The following is a 23,973-nucleotide window of genomic DNA, read 5'->3' as shown; positions in this document are numbered from 1 at the left end:
CAAAAGGGGCAGATTAGAAGCTAATCCTTTGTTTGCCCTTCATCATATACTAACAGCTCCTTCATTGTATGTGTATAGATTCATAGATTTTCACTGTGTGTCCCCCAAATACCGTAGCTATGACAAAAAGTATGAAGAGGAATCTGACTAGTCAGAATGCCTTCAGGCAAAGTAGTAACTGAAGCAGGAAAATCCCCGCTGCAAGAAAATCCCTCGAAGCAGCGGTAGAAATGTGCTCAAGTATAGGCCTCCTTCAATATTAATATTCTTCCTGAGGGAAGAAGTCTTTGTTCTCCAGGCCTCTTCACAGATTGTCAAGTCTCCCCTAAATGCAGCTGCAGAATGAGTGATCAGTGTGGCTCCTGAAGTTTTTTAAATTTGGGAATTTAGACAAAATGCTTTAATTACAATTTGATGGAAAGCTGAAAAAAAGGGTCTCTATTTTTCCAGCAGTTAGACTGTTTTCACAACTTTTCCTATGAGAATTTGTCTGTACCCAAAATCACTTAGACAGTAATTGTGCTATGCAGGTCTCCTGCTTCTCTGGTTTAGCTCACAAGAAGTTCATAAGGAATACAAGTGTGGAAAGTTGAGAGAACAATTCAAGTCCAAGCAAATGCAAATTAAAAGAGAGGGAGCTGCTATTGTTATTACAGTAGCTCAAAATGTCCTGAACAGCAGATATCACTCACTGACAGGAGCAAAGTCCTAGCTGATTTTCATTTCTTTTCCTGACGATGGCACTTCCGCAAGATCTGCCCAACACCACTCGCCATAGTCATCATGAAAGTGGAACAGAAGCCTGAACGCCACCGTGAGACATCTGGTATGAGTAATCATGACATCAAAGTTGTGCTTAGCTGAGGCCTGTGGTATAAATGTACATAAAAACTGCACAGCTGTGTGCATGCTATTGTACCCCCACAAAGAGTTCACAACCTGTGCTCCACGCAGACAGCAATGATCAAGAAGTATGGGGGTGGGGGGGGGGACGACACACAGAAGATGTAGGCTATGGTTTTATTCCTTAGTTCATCTTTATTTAATAAAAATAATATTATACCATTACTCATTTTTATGAACAAGGAGAAAGCTGGATGAGCAGCCAGGAGCAGATGCTCAACTGAAAGACATACATCTGGATGCAGGCAAGCTGGCCTCCCCATCTGCTTTAGCCGGCATAGCAGAGGCTGCTAGAGTGGCAGGTTACTGCAGGTCTGAGGTGTCCCTGTGTAACACTGTGTTCTTGTTCTGTTGCTCAGCAAACAAGATAGCCTTTGCTTGGCCTAACAGGGATTCCCAGTGCAGAAACCCACTGCTTTGTCCCTCCATCCTTCCCATACTTTGAAAATAAATTGCCTGCCCCAGCAGAAGGTGTAGATTAGGGGAGCCAGTGAGAATGAACTATGGGACATGATGTCCAGCTAAGAATTGTTCTCTGCAGTTGCCTGTGCAAACCTACAAACCAAATTAGCTTGGAAAAACTGGAGGAAAACATGTGGTCCTGGTGCCCTGGCCCTCAATCAGCAATGAGCAGCAGTGATCCCAAAAGTCATTCAGCTCAACGTGTGTGTGGAGCAGAGGATGTTCAGGAGGCACAACGCAGCAGGGATCTAGGGGGTTTCCTAGGAATGATGGCACATTTGGAGCAAGAAGATCTGGGCTTCTGTTGGAGGCTGCTGCTGACATTCCTGACACGTGCCTGTGCTGGGACTTGCTCCATGGCTCAAGGGGTGACAAAGAAAGTCAGGATGGAAAGAGCTGAGAAGAGAGTCCCTGCAATATCCATTTGCTTTGAGCTCTGGCTTTGCCTCTTTCCTTCCCTTCAAAGACTGTTTACTTTACTTTGGCACTTAAAAAGAAATCAAGCAGGTTAAAGGTCAGCTTTATTATTTTTGTTGGGGTTTTAAGAAGTCTAAACCGTAGCCTAAGGAGATTACCTATGCCATTTGGGAAAGACAAATCCGCATATAAATCCCAGTCATTCTAGATACAGGTGAGGATGGCCTGTCCACTACAGCAGGGAAGACTTTATGGGCTATAAAACCGAAAAATGACAGGGACACTGGATGTACTGGAACAACCTCACCAGCTTTTCTCACTAAGCTTGCTGATTGAATTCCTTCTGCTATATAATTATATAAAAGAAGATCAGGGCTGCCATTATAATCGTGCCAAAGTGTTCATTCATTATGCAGTAACTCCTACAATGATCCTACCAGAAATGGGAAGATTTTCTTCTGGAGCAAAGGGATAAGGTGGGCTTTGAGAGGCTATCAGCAGGAAAAGGAATAAAAACCAACGTGAAAATCCCTGGGGTTTTGCCAGTAACTTGAACAGGAGCAGAGCGAGCTGAATGCTTCTGAAAATCTCAGCTTTGATTTGTTAACAACCATTTGCATGATGGACTACTGCAAGCCATTTATCTGCAGAAATAAATACTCAAACCAGAAGAAAACAGGACATAGCCAGGCAAACTGTGGTTTGTACCAAAGCTTCAGATTTGCTGAAAGACAGATGCATAATATTCCTTAGTTTTTTGGGGTTTTTTTTTCTGGAAAACCACTACTGAAGAGTTTTTGCCAGCCTCTTTTTGTTCATGTCAAAAAATAACACTGAAAACTGACCTTTGGGGATTTTCCTGGGTAGCATTTCACTGTCAGATAGAAAGCCATACCCCCGAGTCAGCAAGGAATGGGCAGGCCTACCTTTAAACGTGTGAAAGTTATTTATAAGGGCAATTTACCGAATCAGGCCTCATATGAGAGAGGTAAGGGGGGAAGATTTCATAAAAGGACTAAACTACAGGAAATCCTGGCAGAGTTATATTTAAAATGACACATATGCCCCCTTCCCACCCTCCCTTTATAATGAATTTATTAGTTGCAGCAAAACTCTTCTTTATAAAAGTGGTGGTGGTTTGCCAGAAGAGGGACTTCATGTGGCTGCTGCCAATCTGGTGGTAGACTTATGCTAAGGCAGAGTATGAAATCCAAGCAAACACTCCAAATATCAGTACAGAACAGATTACTGGAAGTCTTTGTTATGCTAATAGCAAGTTGGGCCCATAATTTCCTGAATGCTGGCAAAGTCAAAGAAGCAACCACCAAGACGTGCAAGGTAGACTGAGTGCCTGCATCTGCTGTCTCCTCATAGGAACCACTCATCCTCTAAAACCCAAACCTTGCTAGGGTGTCCCAAGTGGACACTCAGGAGCTGTGCTACCTAAAACATTTATAAACCCCTCGCCTGAACATACATTGAATTAGCCCAACACAAGAGCACATCTGTCTAACAAAAACTTGTTCTGCTGAAAGACAATGCCTGCAATTACTGGTAAGAAGACCACATTTGGTTATTTTTTGCAATTCTTCCCCATCCCTTGAAGCAAGCAGAAATAACCTTCCAACAATAGTCTATTTCTCCTTGGCTTGATCGGAACAAAGGCTTTCTATTCACATGCATGTGAAAGAGAGAGTGGGTATGTTTGTGGTGAAAGATCAAATCTCTCTTCTGAAATTTGCAGTGGGTAAGGCGAATTGTAGCAGCTCTGAGGCTTCGACTGTCCTTCCAGCCAACTAAATGTTTGTTTGGAGTGTTTAACAGGAGCGAAGAATATATATACCACAGCAGAGGACTGAATTAATCTAGAGCCTCCTGATGCTTCCAACACATTTCCCTACCAGTGAGAAGTTAGCCAGTAGATCTGGGAATATACCACTAGATATGCAATGTTCAATGCAGGCAGCATGGGCAAGCTTGCATAAGCCATGTAATTCCCGTTTCATTTCTCAGACTGACTTGAGCATTGTTTCTGTAATAGGAGGACCTTGCTTCAGCTTTTGACCAGGGCTTCTCCAGAAGAAATGGTTTAAGGGGGGAAGACATTCAAACTAGATGCTGGAATTCTTGTCTCAGCAGTACCAGCTTCACCAAATGAAAAGCCAGATAACTCTGCAGTCAAGGGCTATAGTTTTAATTAAGGTGTAGTGAATGCATTGACAAAAACAGCTTTTCTGCTGTTTGGAGCAATCAGGTTCTCTCACAGCATGTGCATTTTTGGAAGTGTTTTTTAGAGGTGGCCTCTGTATCAAGAGTGATTTTGCAGGTGTTGGGGGCCGTGCTTATGTCAGAGGGCAAAATATGCAGGTCTTCCTTTCTTTGCATGGCAGAACTTGAACAAAAGCTGTCCCTGGCAGCTCCATTCAAGCACGTTATGGGCTCTGACCCTTCTCTTATGCTACAGTTGTCTTTGTAACAGGACTCCCTGGAGGGGCTCTCAGAGCTCTCCCTCTGCCTGCTCTCAAGCAGGATCCTATCCTCCCCATGCAATATTGGAGTTCTGCTGAAGCTGGTGACAAGGTACAAACTTGCGGCTCTTGCAGGCAAACCCAACTGCTTGTACTTGCCGTGGGAAAAGTGATGAGGGAGGCTCCAGTAAATCTGCTTCAGTTTTAGAGTGGAACACCAGGAGGAAACTGGTTTATTCACTTACCTCCAGTGCAAGAAAAGACTGTCCCTCTGCTCTTTCACCAAGACGAAATGTAGCCTCTACTCTGCCTCACTTTCAGTAATCTTCAATAGTTCTCTTTCTTCCACAGTTACCTACCTAAGCCATTGCCAGATCAGGGCCTTAATTTGGAACTTTTTAGAAAACAGCATTTTGGCTCTGGCAAAGTATGATGGCCACTGAAGTGATTTCTTCATAGACCAGGTGAATTTGTTCATGTACTACCTATTTGGGCTGTTCGTGCCTGTCAAAGGAGGGCAATTTCTGTGTCCATCCAGGTATGGATTGATCTGTATGCTACTGCCACCAATCTGCTGGGATACACTGGGTTAAGACCACATTAGAAACATGACCAACAGGCACTACCTCACTTCCCTAAGGAAACAGAAGATTTATTGAACTATACACAAGCTCTAGGTTGCTAGGAGCTTTGCAAGTGTCTTGTTTGCAAAGCGCTGAGGCTCGCTGTCCTCGAAGCAGTATCCCAAGTCATCCAATCCCAGGCAGCTCAAACTGGCTTCTCAGAAACATGTATTTCTAAAACCACTTTTGAAACTCCAGAACTCTTCATACAAGGAAATCAATGATGAGCATGTGGGATCGGAAAACATTCCCACTGAATCCAACCAGAATTCCACAATAATATTAACGTGCTTGCCCAGGTTGGGTCAACATCAGTTTGCACTATGTGGGGATGTAGTACTTGACCATTGCCCATTGAGGCAACTTGACTGTTGCCTCTTTCCACTCTGACACCATTTTTTTCCTGGGAGCACAGGGGATTAACTACCTTGGGGTTTCTAAGGGACGGAGCTGACCGAACATTCCTTGTGGCACTGAGTTGCATGGGAATTTGGCAAATCTCTCTTCTCAGGCAGCAGATCCCTCATCTCAAGAAATCATCCGATTAAACTGTCAAGCTCTGGGACGTGCGGCTGAAGAGAACACCAGAGTTTGAAGGAACATTTAAAGAAATACCGATAATTCCCAGCGTAGCCGGGATGATGACACACACTCTGGTCCTAGCAAAGTTGCCTGGCAGGCAGCTAGGGCTTTGTATGTAAATATAAACACATATTTACATATTTCCACCATCTGGTAAGAATTTGTTTTCCCTTTGGTTCTATTTAAAGTATGTCTTGTCCTATTATCTCTGAGGCTGTAACTGGGAGGGGTCTCTCAATAAACTCTATATACTGCACAGCCACAAGACAAACTCTCGCTCCTGCCTGGCTTTTCAGCCAGTTCTACAGCTGTTCCTTGCTTGTATTTCTGAGCGCAATAGTGTCTCCCCAGCTGATGGAAGAGGCACAGTTTTCTAAGCGGATTCCTGCCAGGTAGGGTGTAATCTCATCACCAGCTTCCAGGGATTGATATTCAGTTGGTCTAACCCATTTGTCCTGGCAGCCCAGCTTTGTAATCGTTCCTAGGCATGGTGTCTCCTTCAGAGAGAGCCATTAGCTCAAGGTCCTATTCACAGTTTCTGCATCCAGGAAGATGCTGCAAAAGCATCGTAGCTGGAGAACTAGACTGAGCCTTCAGCGTCCAAAGCAGAGGTGACAACACAGACAGGGTTAGTGCTGCAAAAGCATAGTTCAACCCACCATCCTGACAGGATATTATGCAGCCTACGGAGCAAAACTAAAACAGGGCAGCAAACAAGATTTGGATTACATGAGAGACTGAAGGACATTACTCATGTTAAATAAAAACAGATGAAACGAAAGGGGAAAAGGCAAGGCGAAAACTTCAAGGCAGGTTGATGCCAACGCTCCCACATGGTCTCTGTACAGCAAAGGCTTCAGGCTGGGTGTGCACTGTGCGAAAGCTCAGGCCTGAGTTTTCAGAGGTGCTCAGCGACTAAAACCCCTAAGTTCATGCTGGCAGTAGAGCTGCTTTGCTGAATGAAGAAGTAAGGTGATGTCCTGACCTGCAAGCGCATCTACAGCCAACAGGACTGATTTCCTCATTTACATGGAAGTCACCTACCTTATCCCTTTGTGGCCTAGTGTGCTTCTTCTCAGTGTGAGCCCTAGGCCCAGCCACGAACCAGGTTGAGGAGCCTTCTGGTGATGCATAAAATTCTCTTGTAAATTGTTTTTCCAAGGAACAGTTAAGCACCGGTGCAAATACATACAATGTCCTTAAAAGTGCAGGGTTCTGCATGGTGAATCAAAGGGTTTTCTGCACCGATGAAATTCCAGGAAATATGGGGCAGGGAGCAAGAGCTAAAGAGAGATGGCCAGAAAGAAAATGCTCAGATTATCTATCCAAAAAAGTTGCTTCTCCAGCCAAATTACTCAGTCTTTTATGAGAAAGATGTCTTGGTTTGGCAAGGAGGAAAAGACAGCTCCACCAGACAACAGCAATAATAATGATAAACACGCCTTAGTTGAACACTAAAAACCATTAATCCAGGGGAAACATGACTTGCTGTCTTCCATGGTAAAACTTCCAGTTGAAACCCTGAAACGACTAACCCTGGGACAGGTACCGGAGAGCCTGGACTGATGCTAGCAAACACCAGTGTTTCTCTTGGCTCAGCAGAAGCATTTCTGCACATTTGTCTCCAGAAGCATCTCATTAAAATGAGATGTGAATCACAGAGGTAAGTGATTAACTGAAGCAATAAGCTTATCACATACACTGAATTTACATGAGTATTGGACTTCTCCCTTCATCAGACTGCTTATGACTTACCCTGTAGCTATAACTGAGGCTCTGGTGTTGCGAAGTTTATTGTTACCTCATCCTCATGGAGTCAGTAGCAAATTTAGCTGTAAACACATTTGTCTGCGGTAATTAAAAATGCCATCTTTTCACCTCAATTTAGCGCCTTACTTTCACAGTCCCTGAAGTCTCTAAATGGGGACCAGTCTCCTCTGTGAGAAGAGTCACACAAATCAAACGCAATCTTCTATGGCTAGAAATAGTGCTGAATCCCTTCGCTCTGAACTTGGCTTCTCACGCCAGCACTAGGGGCTGGCTGTGGGCTTCACCTCTGAGCTGGTGACAGCACTGGCACAGATCTGCCTCACGCTGTATCAGCACAAGTTCTCTCCCTCTCCACCAGTGACTTGGGGCTGGCGATCTTTGAGGAGCCTGTAAGTTTTTTGCGCTGGCCTCCAAGTGCTTTACTCACATATGGAAGTATCACTCAGCATCAGGGAGTGCTGCTCAGTGAGCTTGCCCCTGGCCTTCAGGGATCCCTGGTATTATCACACAGCATGCATACACAGCCTTTGCAGCATCAGAAATTGAGATTATCAACTTTTAGAGGCAAAGAAAAGGAACGGACCACTACTGCTTTTGTCACTCAGCCATGTAGCTCCCAAGGCTCTTGTCTTGCTTCCTTGCTCCTGCCTTGCCCAGTCCATAAAAATTCAACAGTTCTTGAGAAACACTGGAATCCCCATAGAGCAAACTGGAAAGAAGACCAGGTCTGCCTACAGACCTACTATGTGACTTCAGCTAAGGCATATCACTGTACACTTACCTCCTTTAAGAAACAGGAAAACGAGACGCCCTCCTCCCCACCCCACAGCATGCACTTTGAGAGCTGTACAAACGTGCATAATTACTTAGTGCTTGCCACATACACGCGCCATACACAGCCATCCAGAACTTGCTTCCTAAAAGTCATTATTTTCAAAACAAAACAAATGGTTTGCCCCCAACCTTGCTTTTTTTCCTACTGTGCTAAAAAGAACAAAAAAATGTTGTTTCATAATTGCTGTTACAGAAGAGACTTCCATTACAGTTTCCAGCACCCACACAGTTAAGACCTCATTCACCTCAGGTACAAGAACACGTGTGCTGACTTTGAATATATACAATTTCCGACTCAATTAACATACAGCAGCTAATCATTCCCTTTGTAATGTATTAGCGGCTGTTTGCCTTTCTGCATCATTGGCTTTTCCCCTTTATTCCCACTGGTTTGAAAGCAGTTGTCCTGAATAAATCTAGCACCTACAGCCCTGGCTTCTTGCTTTAAAAAGCTCAAGAGAGAGAAAATTAATTAGAAAAATGAAAGCCTTTTCTGCATGATATCCAAACCTTGGATCCTAATCCAAACCGCCTGTAATTTAAAAAGGAGAATATACACCACAGGTATCTTGGCTGGCTGCTCCAAGGCTGAAGTTTAATGGTGCCTTGCTCAGAGCCAGCGTTAGGACATTGCCAACCATTTACTTTAATTTAACAAGTCCCCAGCACACGCAGCATACCTAACACCCAGTTTCCCTTATGACGCCCTCCCCTTTTCCAAGAAAAACAATCTAAAGCCTTCTGGTTATCAAGGGGACTCCAAAAAAAAAAGAAAACTGACTCCCTTTTTCCCTCTCACCAGCTGATTAGGCTGGCTGTTCTGAGCCATCTGACTGCGATCATCCCACATCTGACAGCAGCCACCAGTCTTCTTTGCCCAAATAACCCCTAATTTATACGAACAGGAACATCAACACTGTCAATAAACTGTCCCTTTCCCTTCCAGAGAGGGGAAAGGACTGTGGCCATCTATCCCTGGGCTACAGATGAGTTGTGCCATGCAGGGTCAGCCAGCCTGCTCTGTCTCACCTGCACAGCACACCTAGCCCACAAACCTCATTCTTCTTGAGCAGAAAAAACCCAGTCAGCTATCCTTTTCCACCAAACACTTCTATAGCTGAAAGCTCTGTGTGTTCTGCAGTGCCAAATGCTTCGTAGCACGGGAGTCTCTGTGGCCACCCACAGTATATTCAAATGCACAAACGAGCCAAGAAGCTTTGCATAAACAACTTGGTACAATGTGCTGAGATGCTGCTGTATTTCTGCATGACAAGCTCATTACCATTTGGCCTCAGCTTATGCTGATGTACAGTGGAAAAGAAAAGGGAGAGAGACTCTTCACAGTTACATTAATTTCCTTTTATTTAATAAAAAACAGTATCAGATTAAAAATACAAACACTTCGGGTGATTATCCAGCGTTTTCCCCTGTGTGCCTCGTAGAGCTCAAACCAACCAAGGATTGGGAGAAAAAAAAGAACAAAACCAAAAAAAGAATAACACCAGACAATTTTGGCCGGAGCTGTAAAATAATGTTGCACCAATTAAATTACACCAAATATATTATTATACCTTTGAAATGGCTTTCAGACCAATAAATAAAAAAAAAAAAAAGAGACAAATTCAAATAAAAAAGTCAACTTTGTATTACAAAAAAATTAAATAAAAATCACAACACTAATAATAACAATGTGCAGTCAAGTTTGTTTTCTTTTTTCTTCTCTTCTAGGAATGATAACATGCCAGTAAACATGTAACATGCCAGTAACATGCCAGTAAATCCCTACGTAACATTTCCAGTTTGGCAGCAAGCAGGCACTCACTCATTCACATTTGTACACAAGGAAGCAGGCCTGGGCAAAAGCCTCAGGAGGTAGGAGCCTTCAGTGCTCCTCACTTCCTGGCCACGGCTGGCTGAGTTCCCTTCCCTTCATCCTAAAACCTCTCTAAATGCATTCAAGGTTTAGCACCAGATCTGCAGGGAAGGTGTCAATCAGCGCAACCCCACCAAAGTGATGCTCCATCATGCCAACAGGACAGCACTGATTTACACCAGCTGAGGATCTGGCTCTCATGGTCTTGGTCACCAGTTAAATGCCATGGCTGCAAAGCACATCATCCTTGTTTCAGACAGGCCACGGAGACTATATCCAGTTGTTTTAAAATGCACCACAGCAAACTTGTTAACTCAATACACTGCAAAATGGGGTGTTGATATGGGACGGGCTAAAAGAGCACATGCAGGGCCTGTGAGAAAATAGGACAGCTGAGTATCATACAGAGAGGTACACATCTGTAGAGAAAAGACCCGCAGTTGCCCTTCCTGAGCCAAAGTCCAATTGACTGCATGAGAGCACGTCTCTCATAAATTTCATGGTATTGATGTTGTTTATTCCAGGGCCAAATTTGGTCCAGTGTTTCACAATTAGTAAAGGTCCTCCACAGAGGCAGTTTCACTGATTTAAGAAACTCAGGCTTGCTCATCTTTATGCTAGACAGCCCAGCTGATTTTTAGGAGGAACCAGCAGACTTAAGTACCATGATATGCCGAATGAGGAATCTGCAAGTAAAATAGCTCCTTGCCCTAGACACCAGTCATTTATGGGGTTATCCCCAGCTCCCAGGGAGTCCCCAGAGGAACTCTATTCTGTTTCCTTGTGTCGCTTAGGATTTGGGATGCAGTGGGCCAAATTCTGCTTTCAGTTCCAGTTACAGGGTAGGAGTGAGAACAGAGCTTGCCCCTGGGCGTATGTGTAGACGTAAGTTTTGCAGCTGTGGATCATTTGACATCATAGGCTGAAACCTGCCACTGACTCACACCAGTGCACCTCCAAGAAAGCCAGGGGCTATGTGCTCATGGAAATGAGACTGAAATGGGCCTTAAGATTCCAGTTTGCCCAGGCCTGTCAAACACACAGTGCCTTTCTGACATAGGCTTACATTCAGGTAATCCAGTAGACCCATGTGGTACCTTTATGGGAGTTGAAGCCTTCAGTTTGGATAGTGAGTTGTTTGAGAACACAAACCCATATCTTACTTTTTTTTTTTTTCAAACTGGTATCATTGCACACGCAGTACCAGCTACACTATATAGAGAGGCCCACAGTTTTATGCTATGTTATCAAATCTACCATTATCATTTCATCACTCAATTCTTTCCGCTCCATTACTACTAACTAGAAACATTTTCATTTGGAGAAAGGCATCTTCCCACTAACTTTCTGACCTCTATCCACTTCCTACATGCTACAACCTTTTCATTACCTAACATCCTGGTTGCAAACTACCTGTTACCCTCAAATACTATAAGGTGGCACCTTGCTGACAGCGACTGAACTCTAGATTGGAAGATTAGTTAACCCTTGAGATCCTTTGTTAGATCCATCTTTGTCTGGGCAATCATCTGGCTGGCCATTTTGAGAGGCACAAACTGAACACAGAGGCTGAAATGCCTTAAAAGGCCATTTAGCAGCTGATAACATCCATTCCTTCCAGTTCCCATTATCATTTCTGTGACTGTGAAAGTTGCAAACAATCTTAGGGCCTCCTGCTTGCTGAAGAGCAATGGCTTAGGGAGGGGTCAGATCTGAAAGCCTGCTCCACTGCTTGTCCACATACACTTTGTGAGGTTATTCTAGGGTGAGTCTCTCAAGTTATCTGTCTCGGACAGCATTCAGAACCTCTCATGCCATCCTGGTGGAAGGGACTGTGGTGACCACCTAGCCAGGCCTCCTGCATAATGCTAGCCAAAGGTTCCCAATGTGCAATGACTGTATCCAGACAAATAACTTCAGGGAGAAACAACGGCTTTCTAAAAGACATTCAAATTTGACTTGAAGAATTCAGCTCATCTCTTGATAAAGCTAATCTATTATCAATTACAAACCTCCCAAAACATGCGTCGCTCACTTCCAGTTTTAATTCTGTCTAGCTTTGACTTTGAGCTATCAAGTCTTGATGCTTTTGTCTGCTAGATCCTGATGTGCTTTTACCAAGTATACAAAGACCAAAGGTTTTTCTCTGGTCAGGTAGGTAATATTTTGAGGACACAACATTAGAGAAGTGTGAGATGGCTTTGGGGCTACTTTACTAGGAGTTCAGCTAAGAAGACAGAGCCAGCTCCTTTGAAGCAAAATCTACCACTGTCAGCAAATCAGTGACCCGGCTTACTCCATCACAAAGGTACACAGAAAAACTCCCTTCCCTCCTTTTCCATCTTCCCTCCGCTAGTTGAGCTTGTTGCAGATCTCTAGGGCTTTCTTGTAGACCTGAGTCACATCATCCATGTCTGTGAGAAGGGAAAAACTGCTGTCCCCCAGACGGTTGCGATAACGCTTTAGATACTGTGGCCGTGGTCGGTTCTGAATTCCTTCGAAGTCTTGGATCTGGAGGAAATTTTCAGCAGAGACACAGCTCCGTATCCTCTGTCTGTTTGGCCTGTTCTCTTGCAAATCCAGCAAATCAAAGGAGTCACTGGACAAAATACTGTCATCACTAATCACGCTGGAGGGGCGACTGTAACTTCGAGGTAATACATCTCCAGGCAGGACCACTTCTTCCATAGCCTCCAGTGTTGGTGTGTCAGGGCTAATCAAAGCAGATTCAGTGCTGCTGGTAGAATACTTGCTGTTATGTTTTAAGATGCCCTTACGCCTGCAGGAATGGCTGTAAGACCCATTTCTGGATGGCTCAGTGACCCCTGGAGAAGTGTCACTATTTACTGTCTCATCATTATTGTCCAAGAGTTCAGAAGATTCACTTCGTTCTGGAGAAGAGTAATAGCCGGACTCCCTCTGCTGAGTCTTCTTTAATATTCCTTTTTTTGGCATTAGTGAAGACTGCTTAGTGCCATATTTGCCCGCTACCTCTCCCTCCACAACACTTTTAATGGCTATGCCAGTCCTACACAACTCTTGCTCCAGCTTAAAAGCAGAGGGTAACACTGGGCTGACCACTCCTTCAATGAAACCTGCACTGTGAGATCGATGTTCGCTGTTGCTCCTTTTCTTCAGGATGCCTTTAGGTCTCTTGGAGGTGGGTTTGGATGTATTTTCAGCTCCTCCTTCCTGGATGGACTGTGCAATGTCATTTTCCTTTTTTGACTTTTTCAGAGACCTTTGTCTCTCTAGTGTGACTTCAGGACCTTTGGGCTTAGAAAGGCACTTCATTTTGGTATCAGTCTCTGGTTGGAGGCCAGTAGAACGGTGATGCCAATCAATGAACCTTGCTAACAATGGGGACTCGGAGTCCCTCATGGCATCACAGTCACAAACACTACTCTTATAGCCCCAGTTCACCCACCAGTGGTTGGCAATGTCTTCAATGGTTGCTCGACGTTCAGGGTTCACCATCAGCATCCATCTGATAAGACCACGAGCATCTACGGACAAAGAATGGAATATAACATATTTAGGTACGGACACTCTTAGTTTCATCAGTTTAAAATGTAAGTGTGAAGCCAATCAAATGAGCAACAATAATGCTTCTTACAACAGAAGTGAATGAGGGCAAAGCTTTGGCCACCAGTCAACACTGGAAAATGGATTTGAGTACTAGTTCTTATCAGAAGAATATGATTCACCCAAGAAATGTACACTGGGTTATCAAATTAATACTCATACTGTATTAGTCAATGATTAGTTCCATATTACTGAAAGACGTCAGCAACCTACTGACTTTAATAACTGCAAATCTTAGAGGAAAACAAAGGGGAATAGGGACAGTGTAAAAGATCTACACATTACTGCTTTCACATTTACTTTTTCCATAAACAGTGTAGTCTCCCGTATATTTTAAAGGTATATTTTCAAATGATACAATATTTGTTTAAATATAACGTATAAACAGATTTTTAAGGCTGTACAGAGTCATTATAATCAATGACCTGGACTTAGTTGATGCTATTCTGTCAGGTGACTGCTTAATGTGTTATCCTCCAAGTAGAACTAAATGTGAACACAGTGGCATTAATTCAGATTTTGGCTTGCCTTCTTGGATAAGAGACTGCATTGCTCTAACCATTCATGTTCGCTCTGCTAGTGATATACCACAGTGTAGTTAGCGAGGACTGATCTGTACCAGTATGTTGTATCAGTTTACAGCTTGTCTGAACAATTCCACTTGCAACAGCTAACAGACCTTTTCCACTGTCATAGATCTGTTTAAAAGAGCCCGTTGCAACTTCCCCAAGGCAATAAAATCTATCTGCTACAAAACTTCAATTTCAAAAGGGCTTTTGGTAAATGCTGCACCCAGATAGGAATTGATAGCAAATGAAACCAATAGGGGAATGAGGTATTTTTTTTTCTTCATCACTCTAATATGACATCAAAACATGTCAGAAGGGGCAAGGCAAACCCTCCATTATGAATTCCTGTCAGCTCAATATGTTGCCCTCACTCCTTTTTTGTACCTGAGGTCTGTGTTGGCTCACGATACTCTCCACTGCTGATCTGCCTGATGAGATTTTTGTGATCGAAGCCATCAAAGGGCATCGTTCCATAAACCAGAGTGTAAAGCAATACACCGAGGGCCCAGCTGTCAACCTGAAATACAGAGGCAACCCATGTGAAGCCCAGGAAAGCTGATCCCCACCCTTCTCCTTGCCTTTAGAACCGCAAGAGCAGCATCACATCCAGCTGTGCCTACTGATGGGCAAAACCGTATCTAACATCTGACTAACCACAGACAAAGCAAATGAAGGGAGCTTTGAGAACTCACAGTATGGGAGAGACCCAACCAAACCCACATATGAAATAACACTAGCATTAAGACTAAACCTCAAGAACACCATCATCAAAGACATCCCCATACCACCACAGAAAAACTGACCCTTCTTACCTCTGGGCCTCTGTAAGGTCGTCCATTAACTATTTCTGGGGAAGCATACAGTGGGCTTCCACAAAAGGTCTGCAAAAACTTGTCTTTGTGGTAAAGGTTGGAGAGTCCAAAATCAGCAATCTGCAAATAGAATTGCACAAGGCATCTGTAGTATTAATGTTATCTTAATGCAACAGAAAATCCTTTATCAGGAAAGACTTAGCTATATTTGTCCCTTCTGGAGGGCAGGGATCTCGACATGGAAAATCTCTCAGGTTCTCTGGTCAACCCATTATTCTATGATTTTTTTACTTTTCTCTCTAAAGATCCTCCAGAGAAGGAGAAGGGTCCCTAGGTTAAATCCCCCAGATTAGGAGCAAGGATGCTTTGGTTCCATTCCCAGACAGGTCACTGGCTGACTACACAACTATCAGTCAGTAATTTTATCCTGGATGAACTGCACATACTTGCAAAGACAATCTTATACTGGGAGGCACTGGGCCTGCTGTCCACTGATTGCTCTTCACCTTGTACAGTCAGTAGCAAAGGAAAGCAAAGCAGAAAGTACTACCGTTCTTATCACACACATGCAAGCCAAAAGCCAAGACCTTTAAATCCAACAGGAGGAGTGAAACACAAGTGTCACAGGAAACTAAGCTTTACAGAAGAAGGTGGTTTTTGAAATTATCTGGAATTTTGCTACACTTGAAGGGGGAAAAGTGAGGAGCTCTCTGACTCTTCCAGATTCAGGGACTCCGGCTGAGAAATCTGAGCTGTTAAGCACATGAGATGTCTATCATGAGATAATAAACACAAGTCTGGTTCCTAACTGGAAACAATAGGCCCAAATCCGGCTTTCCCAACACAAACAAAACTTCCCCTGAGACTTTGGGAATTTTGCCTATGTAGGAATTGTAGGATCAGGTCCAAATATTTTGTTTACTTCAATTCTTTGGTTTTGTTCTTACAAAACAAAGGCTGAGGATAGCAACACTAAATACTCCCACAACCTTTGCATTTCCTTTGTTTCTCTAGCACAAGGCAACATATCTCAATTTTTATCTTCTTTAAAACCCAAACACTTCTGATTCCCAGAGATACTTTTATTACTGCTCACTATTGACATAAGGTGTACATAAAAGACTAGCATTAAAAGCCCAGGTGTTAAAGAAGTATTATAACTGTAAGAGACAGGACTTTTCTCTGGGTTTTCTTCACCTTATTTGGTCTTTCATACCAGAAAGAAATTAAATCCTAGGAATTATCACAAGAGAAAATTCAAGAAAATACAAATTGAACAGAAAAGGATTTACCAGCAGCATCATTCATTCCTGCTTTCTAAAATGCATGTCATCAGTGCCTCTAATACCTGTTTTAATTGCAATGTCTAGTGAACTCTTGGGAGACATAAAGTCTTCGTCTCTACTATCTAAACTCCTACAGACACACCTAAAAAATGTCACAGTTGAGACCAAAATGAACAAAGCTGGTGATGTATGGAGAGAAGTTCCCAATTTTCTTTCTCTAACCCCAAACAGAAACATGCATATACACACTTCATAAATAGATATATATATAGGTATATATAGATACTTTCACATTACAAATAAAAACATTTTAAAAAACTATCATTTTCACAGAATTTTTAAAGTCATAGACCAAATATGAGATTTCATGCTTTGCCTTATTTTATTTTGATGTTCTGCAGGTGTTCCACTGACAATCTGGACTCATACTATCCTGCTCAAAGAGTATCTGATTCTTGTTCATTAATGTTACTGTATCTCCCCATGCCCATTCATAGTTTGCATTCACTCAGTCCCTGAGACAGTGTATTATCAACCCGCAGCAGAAAATTCAACCCTTAAATAAATGTGGTTTGTAAAAATCTTCACTGTATGGCTGGAATGTCATTGAAAACAGCTGGTGTACAACTGCAGTCTGCAAACATATTCTCATGGCTCAGATTGCACTTAATTGCCCTAAATTCCACTTTCTTATCAAATCACCCCGCCTGGCTTGCAGGAAGTTGGTTTTAAGCCTTATGAAGTGTGCCCTGTCAATCAGGGGAAGAATGGGATCATTTCAAGTGTTAAAAATTCCTGCTGGTCATAGAGTTTTATTTTAGTTCAGGATGCAGCTAAGACAAGGACAAACACTACACAGTGTGATTCCTTAAGAAAATACATTCCCTTAACACCATGGAATGTATAAAATGCGTGTGGATGTGCATGAATATATATATAGGGACACACATACCATTGTTCGCACTAAGAAACTCTCAGACTTGGGTATTCATGTTTTCATTTTGACCATTCCGGAAAAGAGTATTTATGTTACAGCCCACTCCCATACTCACAGACTGATGTTTATCAGCTTTTCCCATTAAAACTGTCATGCCCCCCAAAACAAGATTAATAGAAGCCAACATTACTTCATGTTCTTGGCACTTAAACGGACCTAAGGCATCAAGTCAAAAAAACTTCCTAAATTGGGAGGAGCAAGGAAATTGACTTTTATTCCACTCGCTTCAGGAGGTGTATGTTTCATATTTACTGTTAACTATGATAAACCAGATGTAGTTTATTGTTTAAGTGTGGACTATAAATTCCATGCAGTTCACACTCAGAAATTGTCAGTTTTATCCCACTTAAGAATCTGTCCCTCTGTACTGCAGACAGAGAAATAATTAGGTCTCTTAAAGCAAATGAAACGTATGTGCAGTCAGTGAGATTTCCAGCAAGGTAAATCCCAATTACATATACTTACTCTGTAAATATGAAACCCTCATGGGTTTTTAGTGGTTAGTCTGCTTGGTGTCCCCTTACCAGCCCAAGAGAAAGCGCAGTTAGTAGGATTATGTTACTATTATACTTGCATTTTTCTCTCATTCTATCAATTTGGGGTTGATCACACAGTTTACGTCAATGTCTGCTAGACATCTCTTTTAGGTGCAATTCCCAGCCCAAGATCCTCCACAGCCCTGCTGTGAACAACGAGGCCCCCTTCATTATGCCAGGTTACATGACAGAGGTATCCTTGGGGATAGGCTGGGAAACAGGGCAGGGACACTGTATTTGGATAGGCCAACGAGAAGCACTAATTCCCTGGCTGCAGCGCTGGGCAGCAGTTTCTCTCCACATCCCTGCATGCAGTTTTGGAGAGAGCTGAAGTGCCTGGGGATGTGAGGTCCTCATCATGCCGAATTGTAGGAGCTATGGGTGAATGGAGGCAGCTACATCCTCACCCCACTGCTATTTCTTCTAGCAAGTTCATACCTACAATGAACCAAAACCTAGTATCCTCAGTGTTTTTAAAACTGATGAAGAGAAAAAGGCACTACAAGAAGGCTTTCTGAAGACCACCAAAGGCAGATGCCTAAAACCATCATGAATCTCTTCCCAAAAAGGGCTTTCTAACTCACCAACTCAGTGAAGCAATTTGGAGCTACCTTAGCCCTAGTGCTTGTCTGACCCTGCCATCTCCAGCTGTGCTAGGATTATGAATAATGGTATCCTTTCGATGGGATGAAAATGACAGCGAGAAGCTGCTGTGCCACTGCAGGGTGGGGGCAGCAGCTGTACCCACCCCAGGGCAAGCAGAAGGGGCAGCTCTGAGTTACCTGAGCTGGAGGGTCTGTCACCAAGCGCAAAACAGAGTAAATTCTAAGGTGAACTGCGCTGTCAGCAGCTGGCACATGAATGTGAGGAAGGAGAGGTTTGTACATGCTGCAGAAAACCTTACTTCATTGCCACAGTATTTCTTTAAAGAACATGGCACCATGAGCAAGGTAAGAAAGCAAAGAACGCTCTTCTGCCCTAAAAGGCTGCAGTGTTTTAGGAAGGTTTAGCAACAGGATTTTGCCCCAGTACTGACTTCCACAAACAGGGTAGGTCCCAAGAGAAACATTCACACTCAGGGTTTCTGCTGCACAGTTGAGTGTGTATCTGGGGAGCAAGACAAGGCACTGTTTGATTAATTGGCTGGATGAATTCCTTGTACCCCATGCATCTGTGTGCATGTTCAGCCTCACAAGTGTTTTAAAGTCACTTTATTCACTTGTGATTTGCTGCATTTAGGGGTTTCAAGTAATAGTTTGCAGGAAATATTACCACAAACACCAAGTCCCTGAAAAACATAATTATACACCACAGAGCAGATTACTTTCCTCCCCTCATCACCTTCCACCTCTGGCCTGTGGACCTGCAGAACTCTTCAAAATGCATAATTTTATGTCAGCCTCCAGACACTGGTGTTTCAGAGTTGCTGTACTCCAACATGACTCCATTTCCAAAGACTTTTTTGTCACTACCATACCTCCATACACTGCTTTATGACCTTCATATAATTAGCTAAGATTTAAGAATGGTTTCCAAGTTAGCATAGTATCACGTAAAATGGCTTGGGGCCCTTTTCGGTCAGATAATAATTTCTAATGGATTACATGTTCTCTTCATTTCCTGTTCTGAAAGTATTACTTAATCACTATACACAGATCTAATTTTACAACATCTTATTTGCTCCTCACATTGCTATGACATGTTTGTGTATAGCCTAATGTACAGATCACTGGTTTCTTCAGAAACATGTATTTAATTGCAGATTGCACCCAAGACCAAAGGGATTCCTTTCATTTTCTCATTCTTAAAATCAAATTGCCAATGTTGTAAGTGCTTTGTAATCCACTGAATGAAATATAAATAATGGGAAAGTACAGATAAGACTATCACTCCATTTCTAAAAAATGCCTTCCACTGAGTATTTGAAGCCATTAGTCAATACCAAACCCCAAAATGCATATTTCTTTTTTTCTGCCTGAATAAACCATATACAAATACTGTCAGAATGAGGACCTGATAATTTTACTCCTAATAAATAATGTACTATTCCATATGTGTTTCCTTGCCAACGGTTACTGTTTGGTGAAACAAAAAGAAGGAAGTAACATGGAAACCACAGTAATGTACTCAGAGCTTCAGTATCAGGGAAGTACTGGCAGTGTGCTTAACATCAAGTATTCAAAGCTGATCTTAGTCATGAGGTGTAAAAAACAGACAGCAGGGAGAAAAAGGAAAACAGTACAAAAAGTCATCTCTTTAAGTAATCCAAATTCAAGCACTACCGACAGCAAGATGTATGAAATACCAACTGCTTCCCAAGTCCTGTCTGGTTTTCAGCTTCATGAGACCCTTTGCAGAAACAGTTGTTATGGGACAGCAAGGGAGCTTGCAGCCACCTACCCATGCCATGGCAGCCTTGCCCTTTCAGGGGTGTACCTTACCGTTCGCAGAGAAGAACCTAAGGAAAGGCTGGAAATAAGCAAAATACCTACAAGGCAGCTTAAACACAGCGGCTCAGGAAAGCAAAGCCTTCAAGAAAAAGATGCCCAAATGACTGAAAGGGATGCGGGGAGTCACGGCTATCTGAATTTCTTCCGCAGCAGTACCACTCATTATGGCAGCTGAAATGCATTTGTGGTTCCGAAGTCCATGGGTCAGCTCCATGGTCTGGACTCGAACACAAAGCTACCTGTCCCTGCCCCATCCTCCCGCTCTACCCGCAGGACGATAGACTCCCATAAAGAAGAGCGGGGAGGGAGTGGAGCCTTCTGACAAAGCACAGCTCCCTGGAGGCTTGGGGAAGTGATTGGTTTTGCATATGAGGACCACAGCGCGGAGATCCAGCCCACCGCAGCTAGCAAATTCCCCAAATTCCTCTTTTCTCTCAAGAATTCTCTGATTAGCTGGGAAGACAGCTTGGCGTGTAATGCGGAAAGAAAGGTCATTGTGCCTGCGGAAGTCTGTTTCGTATACAATGTCCTAGAAAGGCTACTTTTTTGTTTTAAGCATTGCTGAGAACAGCTCAGGCTGCTGCAGCCAGTGTCCCGGCAGGGACAGGAGCAGGGAGGTTTGCTCTAACACTGGATGTTAACAGCAAAACATCCAAGTATTGCATTGGATGGGCCTTCTGTACAAGACTATTTTTAGAAACCACATATTTATGTGCCTTTAATCCACTAGTTGATCCAAGTTAGCTTCTGTCATCAGCATTACACAGATGGCAGCTACCATATGTTACTTTCCATTTCCATTGCACACCAGCTTAAAATGAAGACAATCTCTCCTGCATGCAGAGCAGAAGGCAGTGGTTGCAGCCGCATAGCTTTCAGTGAAGACAAAATTAAGATCTAGGCTATTTAGGTATTTGGCTACGCAGTGAGCTCCCTGATTATTTTGTTAATTAAAAAAGGATGCCCAAGCATCAGCAGAAACTCCTCAGCATCCTTCCCTCTGCCCATAGATGAGTACACCGAGCCACCCTCACATCCAGCTACCCAGGGAGGAACAAAGTGGAAAGTGAAAGAGGTTCAGTTACCTGGAAACTACACTTATCTCTGCATTATTTCTTTGTGCTACAGCTATTAGGAAAAAAAGAAGACAAAGGGAAAAAAGTCATTCCCATGCTTTCACTAGGGAGAAATGACATGGAAATGACATCACTGGCATCACTATCCAAAGTATACGTTTGTGTCTGGAGTTCCAAGGCCATTTCCTAATGAAGCACATGTGCTTTACTAGGTTTATTTTGAAACTCTATTTGCTTATTTTCCAGCCATGATCAAAAGGACATTCAGAGTGTTCTGTAGGAGGCACTTGAACCCTGTAGACCAGGAAAGTTTCTTGCTAGCCCCAGCAGCAGCCAGCAATAATATCATTCGTACAATAAACCCAACTACATGAAATGCTCTGCTATTTCCTACCAGTAAATAGATACTGCTTCGGGAATCATGGACCTTGGACGGCAGGACAGGGCCACTTCCCCCAGGTCACACAAAGCTTCATTTAGCATCTGTGACCAGTGACCAGCAGTGCTCTTTCCCCAACTTCCAAACCCCTGAGGCTCTTGCCAGAATCTGTTGCTTAGTAGTTGTTGCCATAACACTGGCTCTTCTAATTCTTTGGTTAAAAATGTTATGAAACATACAAAACCATTCTGAGAAGCTGAGAAAAAGAATCTTACCTTAATATTAAAATTGTCATCAAGAAGGATGTTTTCCAACTTTAGGTCCCTGTGGACAACACCATTCTGAAAAAGGAAAAAAAAAATAGGGGAGAACATGAGAAAATATTGGGAAAATTAAAGGTGAGCTGGCAGGGTGGTCTTTGCATCTACATTTCAGGACTGATTTCACTGTCATAACACTCACAGCCCAGTGACTAGTGACAGGCAATGCATTAGTCACTTGGTGTGTGGTTAAGGGAAGAATGACTGGAATCTGTCCTCCCACAAAGCCTCTAAAACAGCAGGGGGATAGGGGAATGGAGGGCTGGGGGGTGTCTTTTCGGAACTTAATTCCAGCCTGAATCCTGCCCCCACTGTGTGAAAGCAATATATTCTTCCCAGGCACCAGAAAACAATATCTGTCAATGACGTTAGTCCTTACAAAAGCCCTAATTCTTCCAATGTGCAGCCATGTGGATTGGGGGCTTATAATCCTAAAGGACTGTAAATGTTAAGGATGGCAGTGGACAAGCTGGGTTTAGGACAGAGCCTTCTTTAAAGAAATTTGGGAAAGATGAACTGCACAGGAAAGAGAGCTGCAGCTTTTCAGCACTACAGTAAGGACTTTGAAAACCTCTCTTGCTGATCAGAATTCAAGTGTTTAAGAATTCAAATAAAAAATGGTGCTAGCTACTCAGCGCCTTTAGCCTCATGCAAGTTTTTCTCTATGCAGTTGATTCAAAAGCAGGGATAAAAGGTCCACGATGACAGTCAGATACGTTGGATTTAATTGCTTAATTTGTCATTCTAGTGGGTACCAGATAAAGTCATTAGCAAAGCATCTTTCTAGTGCTCCTGCTACATCTGGAAAAGTTCCTTTTGCCTGTCCAAAATGAGTACATGCTAAAGCTTGTATATGAACACCATTCTCTTGGCTTTTTTCTTTCATGTATTTTATCTCCTAAAGTTGTTCACTTGTATATTCAAATTGCAAACTATCATTCATTGAATTTATTAATATTGTAGAAATCCTATAGGATGCCTTTTCTAGTTAATGATGTTAATAGTTTTTTTAACGTCAAGAGAATTATTTTAAAGGCAAAAAAGCAACATAGGGCTAATGTAAGGGAGTGGCTCTTATCTGACATAACACAGGAAAACACCCTTAGTCTTTAAAAGCAGACAGCGAACTGCAACACTTTAAACGAAGATCTCCTGCCATACTGATACAATCACATGCTGTGATATTTAATAACGAATGCTGCTGCCTCAGACAAACTTTGAAATATGTAAGTCACTAGCAGCATTTTTTAATATCCGATCCTTTGCTCACCTTGTGGCAGTAATGTACGGCAGAGACTATCTGTCGAAAGAAGTGTCTTGTCTCTCTCTCGCTTAATCGCCGCCTCTCACTGATGTAGTCATACAACTCTCCTTTGCTTGCATACTCCATGATGATCACAATCTTATCTTTATTTTCAAACACTGCACAGGATAAAACAAAAGAAAAAACATCACAGTTGATTCAATATGTTTGAAAACTGACACGTTGAAGAGTGAAGAAGAGTCAGGGTGACTGAACACATCCTGTATCATCACTGCAGCTTGGAGAGATGCACTACCAACACCACTGCAAAAAACAAGTTCCAAAGCTAATTTTTTCTAGATTACATTTCAGACCAAGAAAAGGAAGTTGAGGCTATCTTCACTTTCCTGTGGCTACATTAAAGAAGCTCTTTGTCTTTATAATACGGGATCACAGGGTGGCAAAATCAACTTGATCCTAATGAAGCAGACACTTGTGCTAGTGACACCTGAAAACTAACCCCTGCTCCAACTGGGATTACCTCTTACCAGTAGTCCTCTTAAGGCCAGAAGGAAACAGCAGCTCTCAAAATTTGGAAAGGGTTAATAGAAGGCATAATAAACTCGGTCTTCAATGATTGGTTCATACAGGGTTACCTGTATATAAGCCAATGCTTTATTTGCTTATGACATTGGTTGGCTTTCACCTATTATCAAAACCCCAAAAAGTGAACTGATGCATGTGTTGTCTTCCAGCCCAACTCTGTGCAGCACCATGGTGGGCATGGA

The 23,973-nt window shown here is 42.8% G+C and overlaps 1 protein-coding gene across 1 annotated transcript in view; it reads right to left on the bottom strand.

The window, feature by feature from the left end:
• Positions 1 to 11,581: 11,581 nt before the first annotated feature.
• NUAK1 (NUAK family kinase 1) overlaps positions 11,582 to 23,973 on the bottom strand; it is a 46,605-nt gene continuing 34,213 nt past the window's right edge. The window contains exons 3-7 of the mRNA XM_065679757.1: positions 23,213 to 23,364; positions 21,898 to 21,963; positions 14,899 to 15,018; positions 14,471 to 14,603; positions 11,582 to 13,438 (exon numbers count right to left, since the gene is read on the bottom strand). Of these exons, the coding sequence (XP_065535829.1) occupies positions 12,285 to 13,438; positions 14,471 to 14,603; positions 14,899 to 15,018; positions 21,898 to 21,963; positions 23,213 to 23,364 (1,625 nt within the window). The 3' untranslated portion in view covers positions 11,582 to 12,284. The remainder of the gene's footprint in view (positions 13,439 to 14,470; positions 14,604 to 14,898; positions 15,019 to 21,897; positions 21,964 to 23,212; positions 23,365 to 23,973) is intronic.

The sequence above is a fragment of the Lathamus discolor genome, chromosome 1 (genome assembly GCF_037157495.1).
Source record: "Lathamus discolor isolate bLatDis1 chromosome 1, bLatDis1.hap1, whole genome shotgun sequence".
NCBI classification, from domain to species: Eukaryota; Metazoa; Chordata; class Aves; order Psittaciformes; family Psittacidae; genus Lathamus; species Lathamus discolor.
This window is presented reverse-complemented; position numbering and strand designations above follow the sequence as displayed.